Source organism: Podarcis filfolensis, assembly GCF_964270895.1.
Source record: "Podarcis filfolensis genome assembly, chromosome: W".
Taxonomy (NCBI): Eukaryota; Metazoa; Chordata; class Lepidosauria; order Squamata; family Lacertidae; genus Podarcis; species Podarcis filfolensis.
In genome coordinates this window covers 17,185,687-17,205,788 of record NC_139619.1, presented here as the reverse complement: position 1 = coordinate 17,205,788, position 20,102 = coordinate 17,185,687, and the positions used below count along the sequence as shown (strand labels likewise).

The window sequence follows — 20,102 nt, the reverse complement described above, 5'->3', positions numbered from 1 at the left end:
AATAATTGAACAGTTCTCTGAATGGAAAGAAGGAAAAAATGGAGTCCCCTCAAGTATCAGTAGATGTCTACTCATTATGCGGCAGTTGTGGAAAAAGGCAAATTACATGCTAGGGATCATCAGGAAAGGAATTGAAAATAAAACTGCCAATATCATAATACCTTTATACAAATCTGTGGGGTGACCACAGTTGGAATACTGTGTACAATTCTGGTTGCCTCACCTCAAAAATGATATTATGCAGTTGGGAAAAGTTCAGAAAATGATTAAATGGGATGGAGTGTCTCCCCTATGAATAAAGGTTGTAGCATTTGGGACTTCTTAGTTTCTAGAAAAAGCAAGTAGGAGGTGACATGATAGAAATTTATAAAATTATGCATGACATGGAGAAAGTGGATAGGGAGAAGTTTATCTTCCTCGTAACACTAGAACTCATGGGCATCCAATGAAGCTGAATGTTGTTAGTTAAACTATGGAACTTGTTCCCTCAGGAAGTAGTGATGGCCCCCAACTTGGATGACTTTAAAAGAGGAGTAGACAAATTCATGGAGGAGAGGGCTATCAATGGCTACTAGCCACAGTGGGTATGCTCTATCGCCACAGTTGGAGGCAGCAATGCTTCTGAATACCAGTTGCTGGAAACCAGAGGAGAGGAGAATGCTCTTGTGCTTGAATCCTGTTTGCGGGATTCCCGCAGGCATCTGGTTGGCCACTGTGGGAACAGGATGCTGGGCTAGATGGGTTATGGGCCTGATTCAGCAGGCTCTTCTTAAATTATTCCCTTTCATTCTGATAGATGACAAACTGACAGAGAATAGAGAATCTTTGCAACATGGCTGGTTTATGTGTTTTCTTTGCTGTCTCACCCCCAGATTTTCATAAGGGATGTGGGTGTGGTACTTTAAAGATAAAGTTAAGCTAAACCAAGAAGCTCAGATCTGGAAAGTATAGAGAATCTCCATGGCAGTGAAGGAGGTCATTGTGTATATTGATTGGAGACCAAGAATGGCAGCAGTGCTACATGTTGGGAATGACTGAGCCATCAAGAACCAGCTTGGCAAAACTGTCTCTGTCTTCAGACACCATGTTCATATATAAGAATAAGCCACACACCACACATTTGTCACGAATGAGCCAATTACACTTGCTTCATATTTCTCTGCTAGCAGTGGAGAGAAACAAACCACAGTCAGTGTTGTGTCTTTTGTTATTGACTTCTCAAACATGGTTTGTTTGAGCAAAACAAACCATAATCTCTGGTTCAGGTATAATGCTAAGAAAGGAATTGTGGTTTGTTTCCTCTGCGCACTTACAGCCAGCCAGGAACAAAACAATCAAGATTTAGGTGTTCACAATCAACCATTAATTATGGTTCGAATCCCCGCGATGGGGTGAGCTCCTGTTGCTCGGTCCCAGCTCCTGCCAACCTAGCAGTTTGAAAGCATGTCAAAGTGCAAGTAGATAAATAGGTATCGCTTCGGCGGGAAGGTAAAAGGCGTTTCCGTGTGCTGCTCTGATTCGCCAGAAGCAGCTTAGTCATGCTGGCCACATGACCTGGAAGCTGTCTGCGGACAAACATCTGTTCCCTCAGCCTATAGAGCAAGATGAGCGCCGCAACCCCAGAGTCATCCGCGATTGGACCTAATGGTCAGGGGTACTTTTACCTTTATGAAGTATAAACAGGGCCATGGACAAAAACAAATAGCAGTTTAGTCTGAGATTTTAAAACAGGTGATGCCAATGTAGAATGCTGTAAATCTGAAACAATTGACTGTTGTTGTTTTTTACTTTGTAATTATGTATGCTTAACAAAATGCAGATCTTTGGGTAATGCCCTCAGCACTCTGCATATTGTCTATGTATTTATTTAAAATCTTTTCCACAATGAGTGTTACAAGAACACTCTGTGTTAGAGTTTGGTTTAGAGCCTTGTTTTACCAGTGCAGTATCTCTAGAAGTGGTACACATTGGGCTGGACCCCAGTTTATCATACCACTCACGGAAGGAACAAACTAAGTTGTGTTCCAACCCTATTGCTTGCATTAAACTTGAATTTGCTACTAGTATTAAGTTCCGGGAGGACTCCTGTTCTTTTCTCCCCCAACCAACTGTTTTTTAAATCTTTTAAAGCCCATTCACAATTTAACCTTGGAATAGTTCCTAGTGTTTATGTATTTATCCAAATTTCAATTTATATGAATACATATATAGATGCCCTTAACTGGATTTACACACATTTTGGGGTTCTCAGGAAAATGTGCAAATAAGATTGTTCCCTCTAGTAAGAGCTTGCTATGGACATTTGTGTAGATCAGTTAAAAGTCTGCATAATTAATGACTGAAGCCTGGTCAGACACAAGTTGCTGAACCCAATATGAGAAGGCATGATAATCGGGTCAGGTCATGTGTGCACAAAAGAGCCAGGAACTTAATTTTTCTTACACAGTATTCAGAAAGTAACACCTGATCAGTCCTGAATAAATGGATGCAAAGGTATCCAATATGCTGCCTCCCTGTGTTGAACTTTGATTCTTTATCATTATTTCCTTATTTTCAGGGATATGGGGCTAGAATTGTTTAGGGCACATATAATTAGCGATCAGAAAGTCCAAAACAAGACCATTGATGGCATTCTTCTGTTGACTAAGCGAGAGAGAAATGGTGAGGCTATTGACAGGAGCCTGCTTCGCAGCCTCCTCAGCATGCTTTCAGATCTTCAGGTGAGTCAGGGATCCCCACCATGTTTAACCTGTATAATATTTCAAAGGAAACTATGAGAGCATCCTAAGGAAATGACTCATTTCTGTTTTCCCCAGATTTATCAGGATTCTTTTGAGCACAGATTCTTAGAAGAAACGAATCGCTTATATGCAGCAGAAGGACAGAGGCTTATGCAAGAGAGAGAGGTATTTTATTACCTTACTGTTCATGGGCACCATGAGGATATTAATCTCTTGATTATGAGGGCAGAACAGGAGCTCCCATGATGTGTTTTGCCCTGCTGATAGGGACTACAATACAGGCATAACTCAGATATATTGTGGGTTCAGTTCCACACCACCACAATAAAGCGAATAGCACAATAAAGTGAGTCACACATTTTTTTGTTTCTCAGTGCATATAAAATTATGCTTACACTATACTGTAGTCTATTAAGCCAGCCCCTCTACTCTTGGCTCAGGAGGAGAAAATCCCGCCTCCAGCCCTAGTTGCGTGTCGAGACCCCGAGACGACCCCCTCATTGATGAATAAGACACTAGGACACAGATATTAGGATAATGTTATTGGGCAAATTTAGGTCACAACTTTATTGGTTACAGAGGGACGCGGGTGGCGCTGTGGGTTAAACCACAGAGCCTAGGACTTTTCGATCAGAAGGTTGGCGGTTCGAATCCCCGCGACGGGGTGAGCTCCCGTTGCTCAGTCCCTGCTCCTGTCAACCTAGCAGTTCGAAAGCACGTCAGTGCAAGTAGATAAATAGGTACCGCTCCGGTGGGAAGGTAAACGGTGTTTCCGTGCGCTGCTCTGGTTCGCCAGAAGCGGCTTAGTCATGCTGGCCACATGACCTGGAAGCTGTACGCCGGCTCCCTCAGCCAATAAAGCGAGATGAGCGCTTTACCTTTTATTGGTTACAGAATGTGAGCGGTATTGGCTTAGGCATTGGAACTGACCCGACTATATCTGACTCTTGCCTGTCACGCAGGGAGTCCAGTAAGGGTCAACCACTGGTAGGGGGAGCCCCGTCGATGCAAACCAACTCGAGCTCCCCCTGGGTTCCCGATGGGGTCGTGGCATGGCCCTAGCCCAGCCCTGGACTTCGGACAAGATCCACACACCCGATTTCCTTTAACGGAATACCCTTAAGCTTGGAGGGGCAGTTGTTGGCCACACCTCCCCTCCCCCATTATAAGATCAACCAATGCCTAACCGCCAAACCTTACAAAGTTGTGACGATTGCTACGAGGTAGGCAAAAACCAAATGGCCCATGCCAATTTGCCAAGTGGAAAAATTCCTACCAGGCCCCTCAACGGCGACCAACCAAGGTCCATAGCAAGGCCAAATTTGAAACCTGATAATAGGGAGGGAGGGCGGGAGATAGAGGAAGTGAGCCAAGAGGAATCTCTTGGGCTTGTGCCTCAGTTAAATGGGGCCTGGCCACGCCCCCCAGCCAGCGGATTGGTTGGCAGGCGAATGACATGGCTGAGAACCTCCGGGGGATGCAGGACTTTGTCCCCCGTCCCCGGAGGGGAGTGGGTGGTCATGTGGTCCACCGCAACTCCTCCCCACTGGGAAGTGGAGCGGATTAAGCTCCACTCCCATGGCCAGAAGAGGGGTGGTGGCAGCAGAGGGCTTCCTTTCCCTGGAAGCAGCCGGGCTGCCTGCAGATGCGTCCTCATAATGAACATCATCTGTGAAGTACAATAAAATGATGCACAATAAAACTAGGTATGCCTGCAAAGTATTACAGCACTAATATGACCAGATATAATAAATCCCCTCCAAAGGATTTGTCTTATTTAGCTTTTCTCCATAACTTACTGACTCTGACAGGTTCCAGAATACCTCCATCATGTCAACAAACGCTTGGAGGAAGAAACAGACAGGATTATCACTTACTTGGATCAAAGCACTCAGTAAGTGTGTAGACACCCTCAACCTGGTGTGTTAAAGCTGTTCATGTTGGACTCCTCATTCCACCACTGCTTTTTGCCAGTGTGGGTTCATTTCCTATATGTAAAGAATAATGTCAGACAAGGCCACATTACATGGGTTTGTTCACATAAATAGTATAGTTTCCAAAAGAAGAAGAGTTGACTCCATCAATTCAAACCATGCAAAACTTAAACAAGCTCTGAGAATAAATTGGATGCTACCAAATCTTGCTTCCATATTCATGTCTTTATTTAAAAATATCTATTTGTGTCCATAGTTGTTCCAAAAATCATCATATGGCTGCCATCTTAGGCCCTGCTCTTGCCTCTCCTTTTGCTATCTTCTATATGGAAATTTTATTTATTAAATTTCTGTCCTGCCCTTCCTCTCAAAGGAGCTCTGAGTGGTAAAATTGTACATTCCTTGGATGGGCCTGGTTGTATTGTACCCTGCAAAGCACCACCCAGTAGTGTTATGTCTCTTCAGCTGCTACTAGCTGTGGATTGAGGATACCCAAAGTGGTGCCTTTTTGATGTTGGATTCTCAACTCCCATCAGCCCCAGCCAGCGAAGCCAGTGGTCAAGGATGATGGGAGTTGTAGCCCCTCAAAATGTGGAGGGTATCATGTTGGCTACCTTTGTTCTAGAATCTAGAAGATGATCGAGCTTCATTTTTTAAAGAAGGTAGGAGAGACCAAAAGCAGTTTTTCCACACACACAAAAATCACGTGAGCCATAAACACATTGTTAGAAGTAGTTGGGAATGTTGCTGTTTGAAGCAACCTGATGTTCAAGTTGGGTTGAAAGTGGTTAAAGGGCAAGCAAAAGGAATGTAATTCTAAACACTTTTTTCCGATAGGAAACCACTAATTGCTACTGTAGAAAAGCAGCTGCTAGGTGAACATTTAACAGCCATTCTACAGAAAGGTAACCTATCTTTTTTTATAGAAATATTTCTGTTTTCTGCTTCTTCAGGGTTTTCAGTTCCCTATGCTGAATGGAACTAACCCATTCAGCTGCCACTTTTTTAATCCCCTTTGCCTACCCTGATCATAAAGGTAAGCCACAGTAGTGGCTTCAGATGTTTTTCAGAATGAAAACTTGATGATGTTAAAAACAAAAAACAGCAAATATGGGTGGAGGGTGTATGTATGATAACATGTCAACTCTAGATGGCATTTAAGAGGCAGGTTGTTTCAGTACAGATGTCATCTTTCTGTGGAGGGCAAGGGGTGAATCAGATCAACTGCTACATTCTGCAAACAGCAAATACTTCACTTTCCTCCCTTTTTAAACTGTGTAATAAATCACTTTGTGTTCCAAAAGACAATATGCTTTTCAAAGAGAGTGAAAGCTGCTTTTCCTGAATGGCTGTTAATGTAGACAGCATCTAACCAGTTGTTAGAGAATGTGGTGTGAATGCTAGCTGAGATAAGAATCCCGGAATCCAGCCATATATACAGAGATTTATTGGCAGCTTCAAAGTATTTACAAGAGTTCAAAGAACGACACCATCACGATCAGTCAGTTGCCTCAAATGGCTCTTTCCGCTTCTTCCCCCAGCAGATCCACCTCCTAAGCCCAGCCCCCCTTCTACCTCTGCTCCGAGAGTGGCTGGGTCCCGGAAATGGCCCTCCCCCTCAGATTCATTCTCTCCCGACAGCCCTTTGTCTCCTTCCTCGTCCGAAGAAGAGCAACTGCTAATTAAAGGCACAGGATCTCTGTAAGTGCCCATTCTCTCCCCCCTCTCCTCCTTCTCTGCCTCCCTGACATCCACCCCCTCCCCAAAGGCCCCCTCCTCCTCCTCCTCCTCAGCAGGAGAGTTGACCGTTCCCGTTCCTCCCTCATCCGGAATGGCGGGGGTGAACCCTAGAAAACTGTCCTCCTCCTCTTCTGTATCTTCAAAAACCTCCCTCCAACCCTCCCACAAACCCGCAGTTCTCCGGCCGTTTCGGTAGTCGTCTTCCAAGTTCCCCTCCTCATCGTCTGATGGTGGGAATCCCTCGAAGTCCTCTTCATCATCCGTCAGCCCGAACACCTGTTGAAAAAACCTACCCCGGGGTTTGGGTTTGTCGAGAAATAAATCATGAAACTCCTCCACCAGATACTCATCAGTGATGCAATCTGCCGGGACCCAGGTGTTTTCTGAACTGGAGGCGCCTTCCCAAGCCACAAGATACTCTAGTTCCTCCCCGTTCCAACGAGAGTCCAGTATGTCAGTTACCTTGGTGCGCTGCTCTCTCTCCTCAACTTCGGGCAGTGGAAACTCCCCTCCCCCTCTACCTTGCCTCATGCCCCCTTCCCTGTAGGGCGACAGCCGTGACCTGTGAAATACGGGATGGATTCTCATGCTCTCAGGCAACCTTAATTTAAATGCCACTGGATTGATCTGCTGGATCACCTCAAAGGGCCCCACCCTCCTGGGTTTGAGTTTCTTGCACCCCCCTTTCCAGGGCAACCCTTGCGTGGACAACCATACCTTGTCCCCAACCCAGATGGCCTCCCCTGGTCTCCGATGCTTGTCTGCCTCCCTCTTGTAAACTTCCTTGGCCCTCTCCAAGTTCAACTAGAGCTGTTGGTGAATCGCCTCCATTTCCTCCGCAAACTGTTCTGCGGCAGGCACACTCCACAACTCCTCTCCCCTCCCCAGAAAGGCCCTGGGGTGACACCCGTGATTGGCGAAGAACGGAGTCATCCCTGTGGATACGTTCTCCGCGTTATTGTAAGCAAACTCCGCCAGAGCTAGTTTGTCCACCCAGTCGTTCTGCCTCTGACTGACATAACACCGCAAATACTGTTGTAAAACGGAGCCGCCCTCTCCCCTTTGGCCCTCTGGCAGGTGTCACACCCCCTTACATATTCTCTTACATCCTCCCTCACCTTGGGCCACTAAAACTCCCTGGTAACCAACAGCATGGTTTTATGTTGCCCAAAATGTCCTGCCGTGGAGCTGTCATGAAGTTGCTTGAGGACTCTGGCTCTCAGGGTCTCCCCTGGAATATACAATGCCCCCCGATAGTACAGAAACCCCCCTTTCACTTCAGAACCCCCCTCAACTCCCCCCTTTTCCCTTAGCTCGTCCATCTTTCGCCTTGCAAAAGCATCGTCTCTGATTAGTTGCATCAGTTCATCGTCCTTCACCAATGCCCCCCCACAAGTCCACTTGTTCTCGGGGAACATTAATCTGGCAACTGGAGGTCCCTCCTCCACCAGATACTCTGTTTTTCGAGAAAGCGCATCTGCCCTCGCGTTCTGCTCCCCTGGCACGTACTGAATCTTAAAGTTGAAATTGGCAAAAAACTCCGCCCAGCGTATCTGCCTCTGACACAGCACCCGTGCCGTACGCCAGTACTCCAGGTTCTTGTGATCCGTGCACACCTGAATCTGGTGCTTAGCACCAATCAGGAAATGTCTCCATTGTTTGAATGCAGCCACAATCGCAAGCAATTCTTTGTTGTAGATAGTGTAGTTTAGCTCCGACTTCTTCAGCTTACGGGAGAAAAAGGCACACGGCCACCACTCCCCCTTTGCATCTTGCTGCAGCAGAACAGCCCCGATGGCCCAATCTGACACATCCGTTTCCACCCGCAGCGGTCGATCGGGGTTGACGTGCAGTAGTTGCTCCTCGGACGCAAAAACCTTCTTAAGTCTCTCAAAACCCTCTTGCGCCGCTTCCGTCCATAGAAACTTTTTCTTACCACTAAGACAGTCCGTTATGGGCGCCGTCAACTTCGCAAAGTTTTTGATGAATTTCCTGTAGAAGTTGCTGAAGCCCAGGAATTGCTGAACATCCTTCCTGGTCTTAGGGCTCTCCCATTCAAGCACAGTCTTCACTTTCTCTGGCTCCATGACCAGGCCCTTATCAGACAACCGGTAGCCTAGGAACTCGACCTCCGTCGCGTGGAACTGGCACTTCTCCAGCTTCACCCACAGACGATTCTCCTTTAGCTTGCTCAGGACTTGACGCACGTCCTTTACGTGCTGCTCTTCGTTGTCAGAGAACACCAGTACATCATCCAGGAAACAAACACAATTAAGATACAGCAACGGCCCCAGCACGTGGTGCATGAAAGCCTGAAAGCACGAGCTCCCACTACAAGCTGAAAGGCATAACTAGATATTCGAACGCCCCCAACGGGGTGAACATGGTAGTCTTCCACTCGTCGCCCTCTCGCACTCTGATGAGGTTGTACGCCCCCCAGAGGTCCAGCTTAGTGAAAATTTTTCCTTTCCGCACTCTTGCCAAAACGTCATTGATTCTCGGCATGGGGAAGGCCACGGGTTCCGTCAGGGAGTTCAAAATGTGAAAGTCAACTACAAGTCTCTTCTCGCTCGTTGACTTCTTGTCCACAAAGAACACCGGGCTCCCACCTGCCGCCTTGGATTCCCTAATGAATCCCCTTTTTAAGTTTTTGTTGATAAAGTCCTTCAAGTTCTGCATCTCTTGCTCAGACATGGAATACAGCTTCCCCACCGGCAGTTTGGCCCCCGGGATCAGATTGATCTGGCAATCGTATGGCTGGTGCGGAGGTAACGTGTCAGCCTCCCTCTTGCTGAACACTTCCTGTAAGTCCCGGTATTGCAGAGGGATTCTGCCCTTGCCTCCTTTGCACGTTGCCGCCATCTTGGCCTCTGACACTCGAGGTCTCTCTATGCCCAGGCAGTTCTCCATGCAGTGCGCTGACCCAAACGTCAGGGACCACTGATGCCAGGAAACCACCGGATCGTGCAAGGCCAACCAGCTCATGCCCAGAATAATGGGCGGGCCCGCCAACGTGGCCACATGGAAAGCGATGGTCTCGGAGTGCGTGGAAATCCGCATCCTCATGGAAGGGGTCTGATGGGTCACTTCCCCTCCCAATAGTTCCCTTCCATCAATAGTGGTCACTTGCAGCGGAAAATCCAAAGGCTGCAGGTGCAATTGGTGCTGCGCAGCAAACTCCCTGCTGAAGAAATTGGCACTCGCTCCTGAGTCCACTAACGCATGGACCTCCATCGCGTGGCCGTTCGGGAGTTCCAGCACCACCCCCAACACTATGCTTGGTTTGGGGTGTCCTGGCTGGGGCCTTTCGCAGCTGCTGCCGCCTGGCTGTTGCCCCGGTTCACCACCAGCCAGGCCCTCTCGTTTCCCTGAACCTGGGGTACCTCCTCTTCTCCCTGTGGAGTAGCCCCCACCATTCCCTGCCAGTTACGACGCTCCGGACACACTCTGGCAAAGTGTCCTGGCTTCTGGCATAAAAAACATTTCTTGGCCGTCTGCCAGTCCTTTCCCTCTTTACTGCTCGGCCGTTGGGCCTTTGAATGTTCCCGCGTGTGGGCCGAGTCAATTTCCATGGGCTCTGGCTGCTGTTGACCTTCAGTGGCCGCTGCCGGCATCTCAAGAATGTGGTCACCATGGAAACGCCGGCCTCTGCTCTGCTTTCTCTCCAATAGCCGGGCTTCCTGCCTCAAACCCAACGATACGGCAGCCTTCGCTAGCGTGTCCATATCTTTGGGACGGGGCCCCCTGGCAAGCTCATCTTTCACTTCAGAGTTCAGCCCAGCTTTGAACATAGCCTGCACGGGCTCTGAATTCAACTCCCATCCCAATTTGTGAACAAGCATGGCGAACTGCGACCAGTAACTACGCACAGTCAAGTTCCCTTGTTTCAAAGCCAGGAGCTCCTGCTGAGTCATATCTACTTGGCTTTCATGTGAAAACATGATGTCCATTGCCTCCCAGAACTTTGCCAAATTCCGCAGCGATTCATTATTTGCTGCTATCTGTGGCCTGACCCAATCTTTGGCCGGGCCCGATAAATGGCTAATTAGGAAGGCCACCCTTTGAGCATCGTTAGCAAACTCAGCCCCCTCCAGTTCAAGTACATACTTCATCTCCGTTTTAAATCACAAATATTCCTCTGGATCCCCGTGAAATTTCCCCACTAACGCAGGCATGCTCCTTCCTTCCTTTGTCTCCTTCCTTGTCCGAAGAAGAGCAACTGCTAATTAAAGGCACAGGATCTCTGTAAGTGCCCATTCTCTCCCCACTCTCCTCCTTCTCTGCCTCCAATTCCCTGACACCAGTTCTATTTTTCCTTTCCCTCTAAATCAAAGGAAACTGTCTCTGTTCTAAACTGGTTTCTGTCATCAGTAATGGACTGGATGAGGGTAAACAAATTGAAACTTAATCCTGACAAGACAGAGGTGCTCTTGGACAGGAAGAAGGCAGAACAGGGCATAGGGATTCAGCCTGTGTTGGATGGGGTAACAGTTTGGGTGTGCTCCTGGACTCAACCCTGAGCCTGGGTGCCCAGGTTTCCGCAGTGGCCAGGAGTGCATTTTCACAGTTAAAACTATTTACACAGAACAAAATATTTCTCTGAATCAAATAACTGAACTTGATTGACTAAATCTTTCCAGCCAGTCACAAACTCAAAATCAGACTTTACACCTGCTGTCCTGGAGCATTGCTGGGTGGGGAAGCAAAGGTGGAGACCCAGATTTAATGAATTTCATCGAAGGTTTTGATATAATTATTTTACCAGAAACCTGGTCTACTAGAGATATCAAAATTAATGGTTTTACCTCTTATATGATTCCTGCATTGAAACCTAATTCTAAGAGCTGGCCCAAAGCAGGTTTTTGCTGTCTGATTAAAGACCATCTAGGGTTTGAAGTCAAAACAGTTAAAAAAATTCTCGTCACTTGCACAAGTTCTACTTTTAACTACTAAAAATGATATCTTGTTGCTTGTAAATGTCTATATCCCCCCTACACCACCAAACATTATCTCTGCTGAAAATTGGTCACAATTAAACTCTTACATTGAAAATTTGACTGATAAAACCTACAGTAAACACCTCAATAATAGCAGCCGATTTCAATGCTAGGGTGGGAATTGATAATGAACAATTATTTACTACTTTAAATTGGAATACCACCAATGATATTGCATATTCAATGAAAATAGGAAGACTCCCCAGAGACAAGGTTATAAACAGGGAAGGTATATGTTTGCTCGAGCTGTGTAACAATTTTAATTTACAAATTGTGAATGGCTCAACAGATGGGGATAGATAAGTGGAATTCTCATAGTTTTCCCCTTGAGGATGTAGTGTCATTGATTAAATGCTGGTCCCTTACAATATTGTAAATCTGATAGTGGATTTCAAAATTGGGATGCATACTGAAAGTGATCACCAACCACTGTCGATGTCTATAAATTTAAATTTAGGTTTGAAACAACTAATTGGAATAACACAAAATTTTGCCAACATGAGCAAATGATCCAACTAAAATGGTCTCAGGAAATGAGTAGTAGTGGGGCAAAAACTTACAGTTGATTTTAGAAATCAGGTACTCTCTAATTTAAAGAATATAAATTCTTGTATTCTGAAAGTATATACTGAAATTTTCAAAACGTTTGAAGAGCTCAACACTCCACCAAATGTCAGGGCATTTAAATACAGAACTAGTTCCTGGTTCAACGACGAATGTTTTCAACTTAAAAGAAAATTGCGCCAAATTTTCAGAGATAACCATACTAAAGTAGAACCTGTCTACCTTGATTAAAAAGGAAAATATAATATTTTGGCTGAAAAGAAACAAAAATATGCCTCCCCAAAATGGTCCCAATTTCTCGACTCCATCCAAAACAAAAACAACAAAGAGTTTTGGTTGTTAGTGTATGGAAGCCTGAAAGCTGGCAACCATTTAGTTGTTCCACCAATTGCAGAATCCAAATGGACCCAGTATTTCATATCCATATTTAGTGACCTGCACTGTGAATTGAATTGGAAAGGAGACCAATGATAACAAACTGGAGAGACTGGAGGAGTGGCCAAGGGTGAAAGAGGAGGAAATTCGAGAGATAGTTAATACTTTTAAATTGGGCGAGTCACCAGGGCCAGATGGTCTACCAATAGAATTATTTAAGACTTTCATAGATTGGTGGGCAGAACCCCTAGCTCAGTTATTTACTCTTATTAATAAATATGGAGTCATCCCTGAAATATTGCTCAGATCAATAATTATTCCAATCTTTAAGAAAAGGTGATCCGGGAGAACCAAAGAACTACAGACCGATAAGTCTACTTTCAGTGATAGGGGAAATCTATGCTAAGCACTTTATACTTAAACTGCTTACCTGGATGAAAAATCTAAACTTACCAGGGAAAGAATAAATAGGTTTTTCCAAAGCCTGCTCCATTTTAGACCATTGTCTCATACTTACGCATTTGGTTGAAAAATACGGATTTCAAAATCAATCCAAGATTTGTGCAGCATTCGTACATTTCCATGCTGCCTTTGATTCAGTTAATTGTATGATATTGTTAAAGAAGCTTGCAGAGTTAGGGACTGATAAACATTTGTTCATCTTAAGATAGAATTTATAGTCTTTTAACATCTGCCAAATGAAACTTAATATCAAAGGTCACCTCTCCTCTGATATCCCCAACACGAAAGGTTTAAAACAAGGGTGTATTCTTGCCCCTTTTCTTTAAAATTTATTTTTATCAGATCTTCCAGAGCACATCAAAAAAATAGAATCACATGCCCCCCAAATCTACCAAAACCCAGTTCCACTTTTACTGTATGTGGATGATGCAACCTTATTATCACTGACGAGGATAGGTTTGAATTGTCTTTTACTCTCCTTGGTTTCTTACTGCGAAATTAACAAATGCTCTTTAAATTATGAGAAGACATAAATTCTGGTCTTCTCTAATTCCCGGAAACTAGAGAAATGGAAAATAAGAGGACAAGAAATTCCTCAAGTAAAGATGCATAGATTGTTGTTGCTTCTCGGTGGGAGACGGCCTTCTCCCGGCACCGGTCCAGAACGCATAGCACAGCATTCACTCCTCCAGATGTTCGAGCAAGCAGCAGAGCTTAGCAGAAGCTGAGACTGAGGATACGTAGCATCTGGGTTTAGTGATTTATTTACAGGATAGAAATAAAGAACAGAGCCATTATGGCGTGTCTCTTCTCTGAGAACAACAGAACAGAACAAAAAACAAAGAAGACGGAAGTGGCACACAGTTCCTTCCGTTCCCATGCTTCCAAAGAATGGAATGTCAACACACAGAGCATGTGATCTAGTAGTCACACACACTCTGCAGCACAGGAGAGAATGAAAATCCTGACATCCTCCCCCTTTTCATGGTAATAGTTGCTGCAGTGTTTAGCTTAACCGCAGCTTCTGTACATATATCTGAAGTTGTTCCTTGTTAACAACTTTTGACAACAGATCTGCAGGAATTTCTTTTCCTGACATGTAGGACACCTGAATGAGTCCTTTCTGCATACACTCTCTTGCACGCTGTAATTTTAACAGCAAGTACTTGGTTCTTTGCTTACATCCCTCAGAAGTGAGCAAAGACAAACATGACCTGTTTTCTTGATAAACCTGTATAGGACACTTTACATTAACCCTCATGTCCTCAAACAGTTGCAACAACCATTCACAATCCAAAGGTGAATATGACAGAGCATTGAGTTCAGCTTCACAAGAACTTAGGCTCCCTGTTGTCTGCTTCTTGCACGACCAAACAGGCACTGTTTGTACATGTAGCACACTCCGGAAGTGCTTTTACCATCTGTGGTGTCACTTCCAAAACTTGCTTCTGCAAATATCTCAAGATTTCCAGACTTTTGATTGGTAAATCTCAGTCTGTAGTGCATAGTACCCTTTAGGTAGCGTGCTATGCTCTTCAGAGCTTTCCAATCCTGAACAGTAGGATTGTTAGCGTGTCTGCTCAGCAAATTTGTGCTGACTGCAATATCAGGTCTTGAACACCGGGCAATGAAATTCAGCTTGCCTAGAACACATCTGTACAGTGTAACATCAAAAAATGCTTCATTGGTGTCATCTAACTGAAAACCTGTTACCATTGGTGTATCCACAGGATTAACATCAACAAAGTTCAGTTTGGTCAATACATCAGCAATTTTCTGTGATTGGTGTACCAAAATATCCCCTCTGTCAGCTGCGTCCCATTGCTGACAAAGGGGGGGAGAGTGGAGAGACAGGAGGAGGTAATTAGGCAGGAATGCGGAACTAGGGAGAAGCAGCCTAGTTTCAGTAGAAGCCTGAGCTCCGAGAACAAGGAGAAGGAAGGGGAGAGTTCAAGGGAGAAGACACAGACTGACAGTTTAAGCTCGGACTCAGAGGGAGGGCCACTGGAAATAGCCCATCCCATGATGCATAGGCGCTCAAGAATTAATGTGAGGCGTGAACAGGAAAGGAAGCCAAAGTGGTGCTTTAAATGTGGGAAGAGGCAGAACTCAGACTCGGCAACAACTATTTTGGAAGCAGACGCTGAGTGACTGAGCTCCAGAGTGATTTGTGTGTTTTGAGCAACAAACTTGATGCTTCTTCAGTTGAGCAAGGGTACCATTGTATAAGACCTGATCCTTTCAAAAGAAAAGAAAAATATCAACAAAACATACACAATACAGTTTGTTTTGCTCCTCCTCTTTTGGACATGGATCTTCTTTGCCTTGGTGAAAACCTGGAGAAAACAATGTCTTCGTTAGTTTAGAGTTCCAACACCGGGCACTTTGTTTGAGACCATACAGGGATTTCTTGAGAGCACAAACCAATCCCTTCTGTACCTGTACTCCATCAGGTGGAAGCATATAAATTGACTTACCCAGGTCCCCGTACAAAAATGCTGTGTTCACATCGTGATACAAAATGTCCAGTTTCTCCTTTGCAGCAATTTTGAGCATAAGCCTAATGTTCTCATACTTGACGGTGGGTGAGTAGGTCTCATGATAGTCTTGACCTGGTACCTGTGAAAAACCTCGGGTGACCAATCTGGCTTTGTGCCATTCTGGTCTGTCTTGGCCTTAAAGACCCATTTGCTATCAACCAGCTTCATCCCTGGTACCAATGGAACTAGTTCCCATGTTTTGTTCCTCTCTTAAGGAATCAAGTTCAGCCTTCATGGCATTTAACCATGGCTCAGCATCCTCTGAGGTTAAACTCTGGACCTCTTGGAAGCTTGAAGGTTCCCAAACCTTCTCTGAGTTACTAACAACAGCTGTATCTGCTTTGGCTGATTTAGCAAACTCCTCAGCATACCTTTTGGGTTGTTTACCCTTTGTGGCTCTTTCAGATCTGCGTACTATACGCAAGTCTTCCATGCTAGGCTTCTCCTCTTTAGGAGAATGGTGGCCTATGGTGAACAGTGGTTCCTCCAATTCAGTGTCAGACTCGTCAGATGGTCTGAGAGAGGCTTTTGCACTTTTGTAGTCCGCTGTGTCATCTGAGTCCACAGCACTACCACTTTCCACTGAACTGGCATCTGAACCCCCCTCCTCCTCAGATTCCTCACCGTTATCAGCATCAGGGTAACATTGGAAGATTCCCACATTGTCTCCTCACTTTGCATTGTACTGAACACTTCTAGTGAATCTTACTGTCTTCGTGTCAGACATTAACACTCTGTATGCCCTTTTTTTGTATCCCACAAAAATACCATGCAAACCATGTTTGCTGAGCTTGCCGCTCTGAGGAGTGTGAACCCACATGTCAGAACCAAAAATTCTCAGGTGCTTGACAAATGGTTTCTTACCAAACAGCTTCTCATTGGGAGTGCATCCTATTGGTGAAAAAATTCTCCTGTTATACACATAAGAAAAACAGTTCAAAGCTTCAGCCCAATATGAATCAGGCAAATTAGCATCATGCAAAAGAGATTGCATGCCTGGTAGGAGAGTCTGATTTACCCTTTCACAGAGACCATTCTGCCATGCTGCTCTGGGATTGGTAACATCATGCTGGATTCCCTTCTCAGCTAGAAAAGTCTCAAATGGCTGAGAACAGAACTCCCCACCCCTGTCAGTGAAAAGACAACCCATTTGTTTTTTGTGGACGTTCTCCAGCCAAGCACAGAATTCCTGGAACCTAGGAAATGCTTCTGACTTCTGCTTGAGCACGAAAACATGAATATATCTGGAAAACTGATCTATCAGTACCATGAAAAATTCTGCCTTGCCTAATGAGGGCTTTAGTGAACCAACAAGGTGTGTGTGCACAATCTGGTAGGGCTCTTTGGCTTCCCTGCCAGATACCTTACCCTTTGGAGCAACTTTGACCTTGTGTTCTGCACATGACTTACACTTCATGTGAAATTTACAGGGTTTAATGGTCATCCTCTGGACCAGATCAGGCATCTTGGCAATAGCCTGAAAGTTCAGGTGGCCAAGCCTCCTGTGGTGGTCGTGGACATAACCTGCATGCAAAATTTTGTTAGTAGACATAGCACAACATGTCACTTCACTGTGCATATCAACATCAACAGCATCATCATAAGACAATAAGAACAAGCCATTAACACAGTCAGCATGTAAAATGTTTTTTCCATTCTTCCTGATGGTGCATCTCTGTTTACTGAAGATAACAGTAAAGTCTTGCGCTGTCAGCTGAGAGACACTCAGTAAATTGTCCGCCAAACCTGGAACAAAAAGCATATCACGAATTATGGTCCTCAGAAGCGAGACAAATCCAACTCCTTCTGCTTGCAATACTGACCGTCCACCTGCTGCACAGCTCCCTTCTGTGGCGTAAATGTGACAAACAAATGTCTATCGCGGCACAGGTGCTTTGTTGCTCCAGAATCTGTGACGAAATTGTTCTGGGCTGTTGGACTGGACCAGTGTGCGACCAAAGCCGTGTGTTGCGCAGGTTTAGGCTTGCCAGAGCTCTTGCTCTTGCTCTTTGCACCTTTAGAGCCTTTGCTGGTTTCCTCTTTAGCATTTGGGCATTGTCTGCAATCCCTCTGCATGTGCCTCATTCTGCCGTATGAGAAACACCTCACTGCCTTCAGAGCTTTGGCGCCATCTAGTGCCTGCATCGCTAGTTGGGGTGACATGACAGTCAACTCCCCCTGAACACGACCTGCAGCTTTCCTGCGATCATCCTCATTCTGGAGAACTGCACATACATGCTGCGCCGTCAGATCGGCAGTGTGTAAGACAGCCAGCTGTGACGCTATGCTACCAAACGAACTGTCCAACAAATCCAGAATCAGAAAGCAGAACAGAGATTCTGGGATCTCAGTCTGTCTCTGTATCAGCTCTTGCCTCAGAGTCGTCATCTGCATCAAATGGGCACGCACGTCGCCCCCTGGCTGTAAGGCCATTCTGTGCAGCTTCCTGAAATGGAGTACAGTGGTTCCTCGGGTTACAGATGCTTCAGGTTACAGACGCTTCAGGTTACAGACTCCGCTAACCCAGAAATAGTACCTCGGGTTGAGAACTTTGCTTCAGGATGAGAACAGAAATCGTGCAGCTGCGGCACGGCGACAGCGGGAGGCCCCATTAGCTAAAGTGGTACCTCAGGTTAAGAACAGTTTCAAGTTAAGAACGGACCTCCAGAACGAATTAAGTTCTTAATCTGAGGTACCAATGTAGTGACGCTCCTGCTGCTACTCTCAGGTGGGCATCCCACAGAGCTTTCCAAATATCCTTGGCTGACCCTTTGTCTCTCAGAAGGAGTAATTCTTCAGGAGATACTGCAAGGTTTAATAAGCCTCTTGCCTTGGAATCCGCTTTCTTCCAAGTGGCTGAATGATCTCCTGGGGTTGGGTCTTCCATTGTTTCCCACAATCCCTCCTTCCATAGAAATGCCTTCGCATAAATTTCCGAGGTTTGATAATTCCCTGCATTAATTTGGGGAAGGCTACACCCCTTTCATGCTCTGGGTAATCCTTAACTGCTGCTGAAAACCTGCTAGCAGTTGTAAATCATGAGCAGTGAACTGCCGCTGTTTTCCTGCTTCTGAAAAGCGAAAGCTAGCAGTGCTTCCTGCAGTAACCCGAGCCACATACCTCGCAATGTGTCCAGCATTCCAGCCTCGTAAATCACACAGTCTCTGGCTCCGAGCATCAGACGCCTGTTTCTCTGGGCCCTGTAACCATTTGTTGGTGCTTCTTGGTGGGAGACGGCCTTCTCCCGGCACTGGTCCAGAACGCATAGCACAGCATTCACTCTTCCGGACATTCAAGCAAGCAGCAGAGCTTAGCAGAAGCTGAGACTGAGGATACCTAGCATCTTGGTTTAGTGATTTATTTACAGGATCGAAATAAAGAACAGAGCCATTATGGCATGTCTCCGAGAGAGAACAACAACAGAACAGAACAAAGAACAAAGAAGATGGAAGTGGCACAGAGCTCCTTCCGTTCCCATGCTTCCAAAGAATGGAATGTCAACACACAGAGCATGTGATCTAGTAGTCACACACACTCTCTGCAGCATGGGAAAGAATGAAAATCTCAGAATTTTATTCCAGAGCAACTCAGGTTGGTCAAACCATCGCACAAGTGCTATAAAACAGGCAAAGTGTACCTCCTCAGCAGCAGCATGCTTTTATTTTCAGAAAGGTAACCAATTTATACCAGCTGCCATTCAGATTTTTCAAACTAAAGTGTCATCATCTACTTTTTGAGATCCCAATATGGATATAAGCATATAATAGTGATTTTGATAAGATACACTCAAGTTTCCTGAGATGTATCCTTGGTCTCCCAAATTCAATCAAGTATGAGACGATGTATGCAGAATTAGGTATATACATGGTGGAATATTGGGTGTGGATTCACACTATAAAATACTGGCTGCATTGCCATTTTCGTTCCCAACCTTTGAGTCTGCTTTCCGATTTACTTAAGGACTTCTATAAATCCAGATGGCTCCAACTCATACACAGCAAAATTAGATCTATTGGTATTGACTTGGAATTATTGTAAAATTCTACTGAGCAATATATTTATCCCAATATCCAAATTAGATTAAGGGATACTGAAAAACAAAACATTGAGTCAGCTGTAAATAAAATCTGCTCCCCCAAGTTCTATGGTTTAAATACAACAACAACAACAACAACAAGAATAATAATTTTTTATTTATACCCTGCCAGAACCGGGCTCAGGGGGGGGGGCAACTAACACCAATAAAATTACAATAAAATGTAAAAGAAAAAGAAAAAAACCAGTTAGTTAAAATACGAGTTAAAATACAATTTAAAATGCAGCCTCATTTTAGTAGTAGCCCATAAACCGATAACAGGATCACTTATATCTCAAAGATAATAATTCTAGCCCAACGCAGGGCATTTATGTTAGCCCAGCTGAATGTTTTCCCCTCAGCTTTTGTTAAGGGCAGATATTTAAACATCCCTAGAAATGATAGACATTGCAGATGTTATTTGAATTTGTCGGACGCTGTAGTACATATTATTTTCTACTGTCCATTGTACAACCAGCTACGTAAACGTGTTATCCCTCTTTTGGGGTAGTTTAACAACATGGCACAATGAGAAAATCAGATTCTACCTGTCTGATATTAAGCCAGAGGTAACTGCAAGGGTGGCTGAGTTTCTGTCAATAGTATCTATTAGAGTGGTAAATAGCACGGTTTAGTGGGAAGACACTCCAATGAAAATTTCTGTTACTATATAT

The 20,102-nt window shown here is 45.0% G+C and overlaps 1 protein-coding gene across 2 annotated transcripts in view; it reads left to right on the top strand.

Annotated features, from left to right (window-relative positions):
* Positions 1 to 20,102, top strand: part of LOC310753828 (cullin-4B) — a 151,633-nt gene that overhangs the window by 17,018 nt on the left and 114,513 nt on the right. For both annotated transcript variants that reach the window (XM_083595178.1, XM_083595179.1), the window contains 4 exons: positions 2,558 to 2,720; positions 2,817 to 2,906; positions 4,553 to 4,635; positions 5,513 to 5,580. In XM_083595178.1, the coding sequence (XP_083451304.1) occupies positions 2,558 to 2,720; positions 2,817 to 2,906; positions 4,553 to 4,635; positions 5,513 to 5,580 (404 nt within the window). The remainder of the gene's footprint in view (positions 1 to 2,557; positions 2,721 to 2,816; positions 2,907 to 4,552; positions 4,636 to 5,512; positions 5,581 to 20,102) is intronic.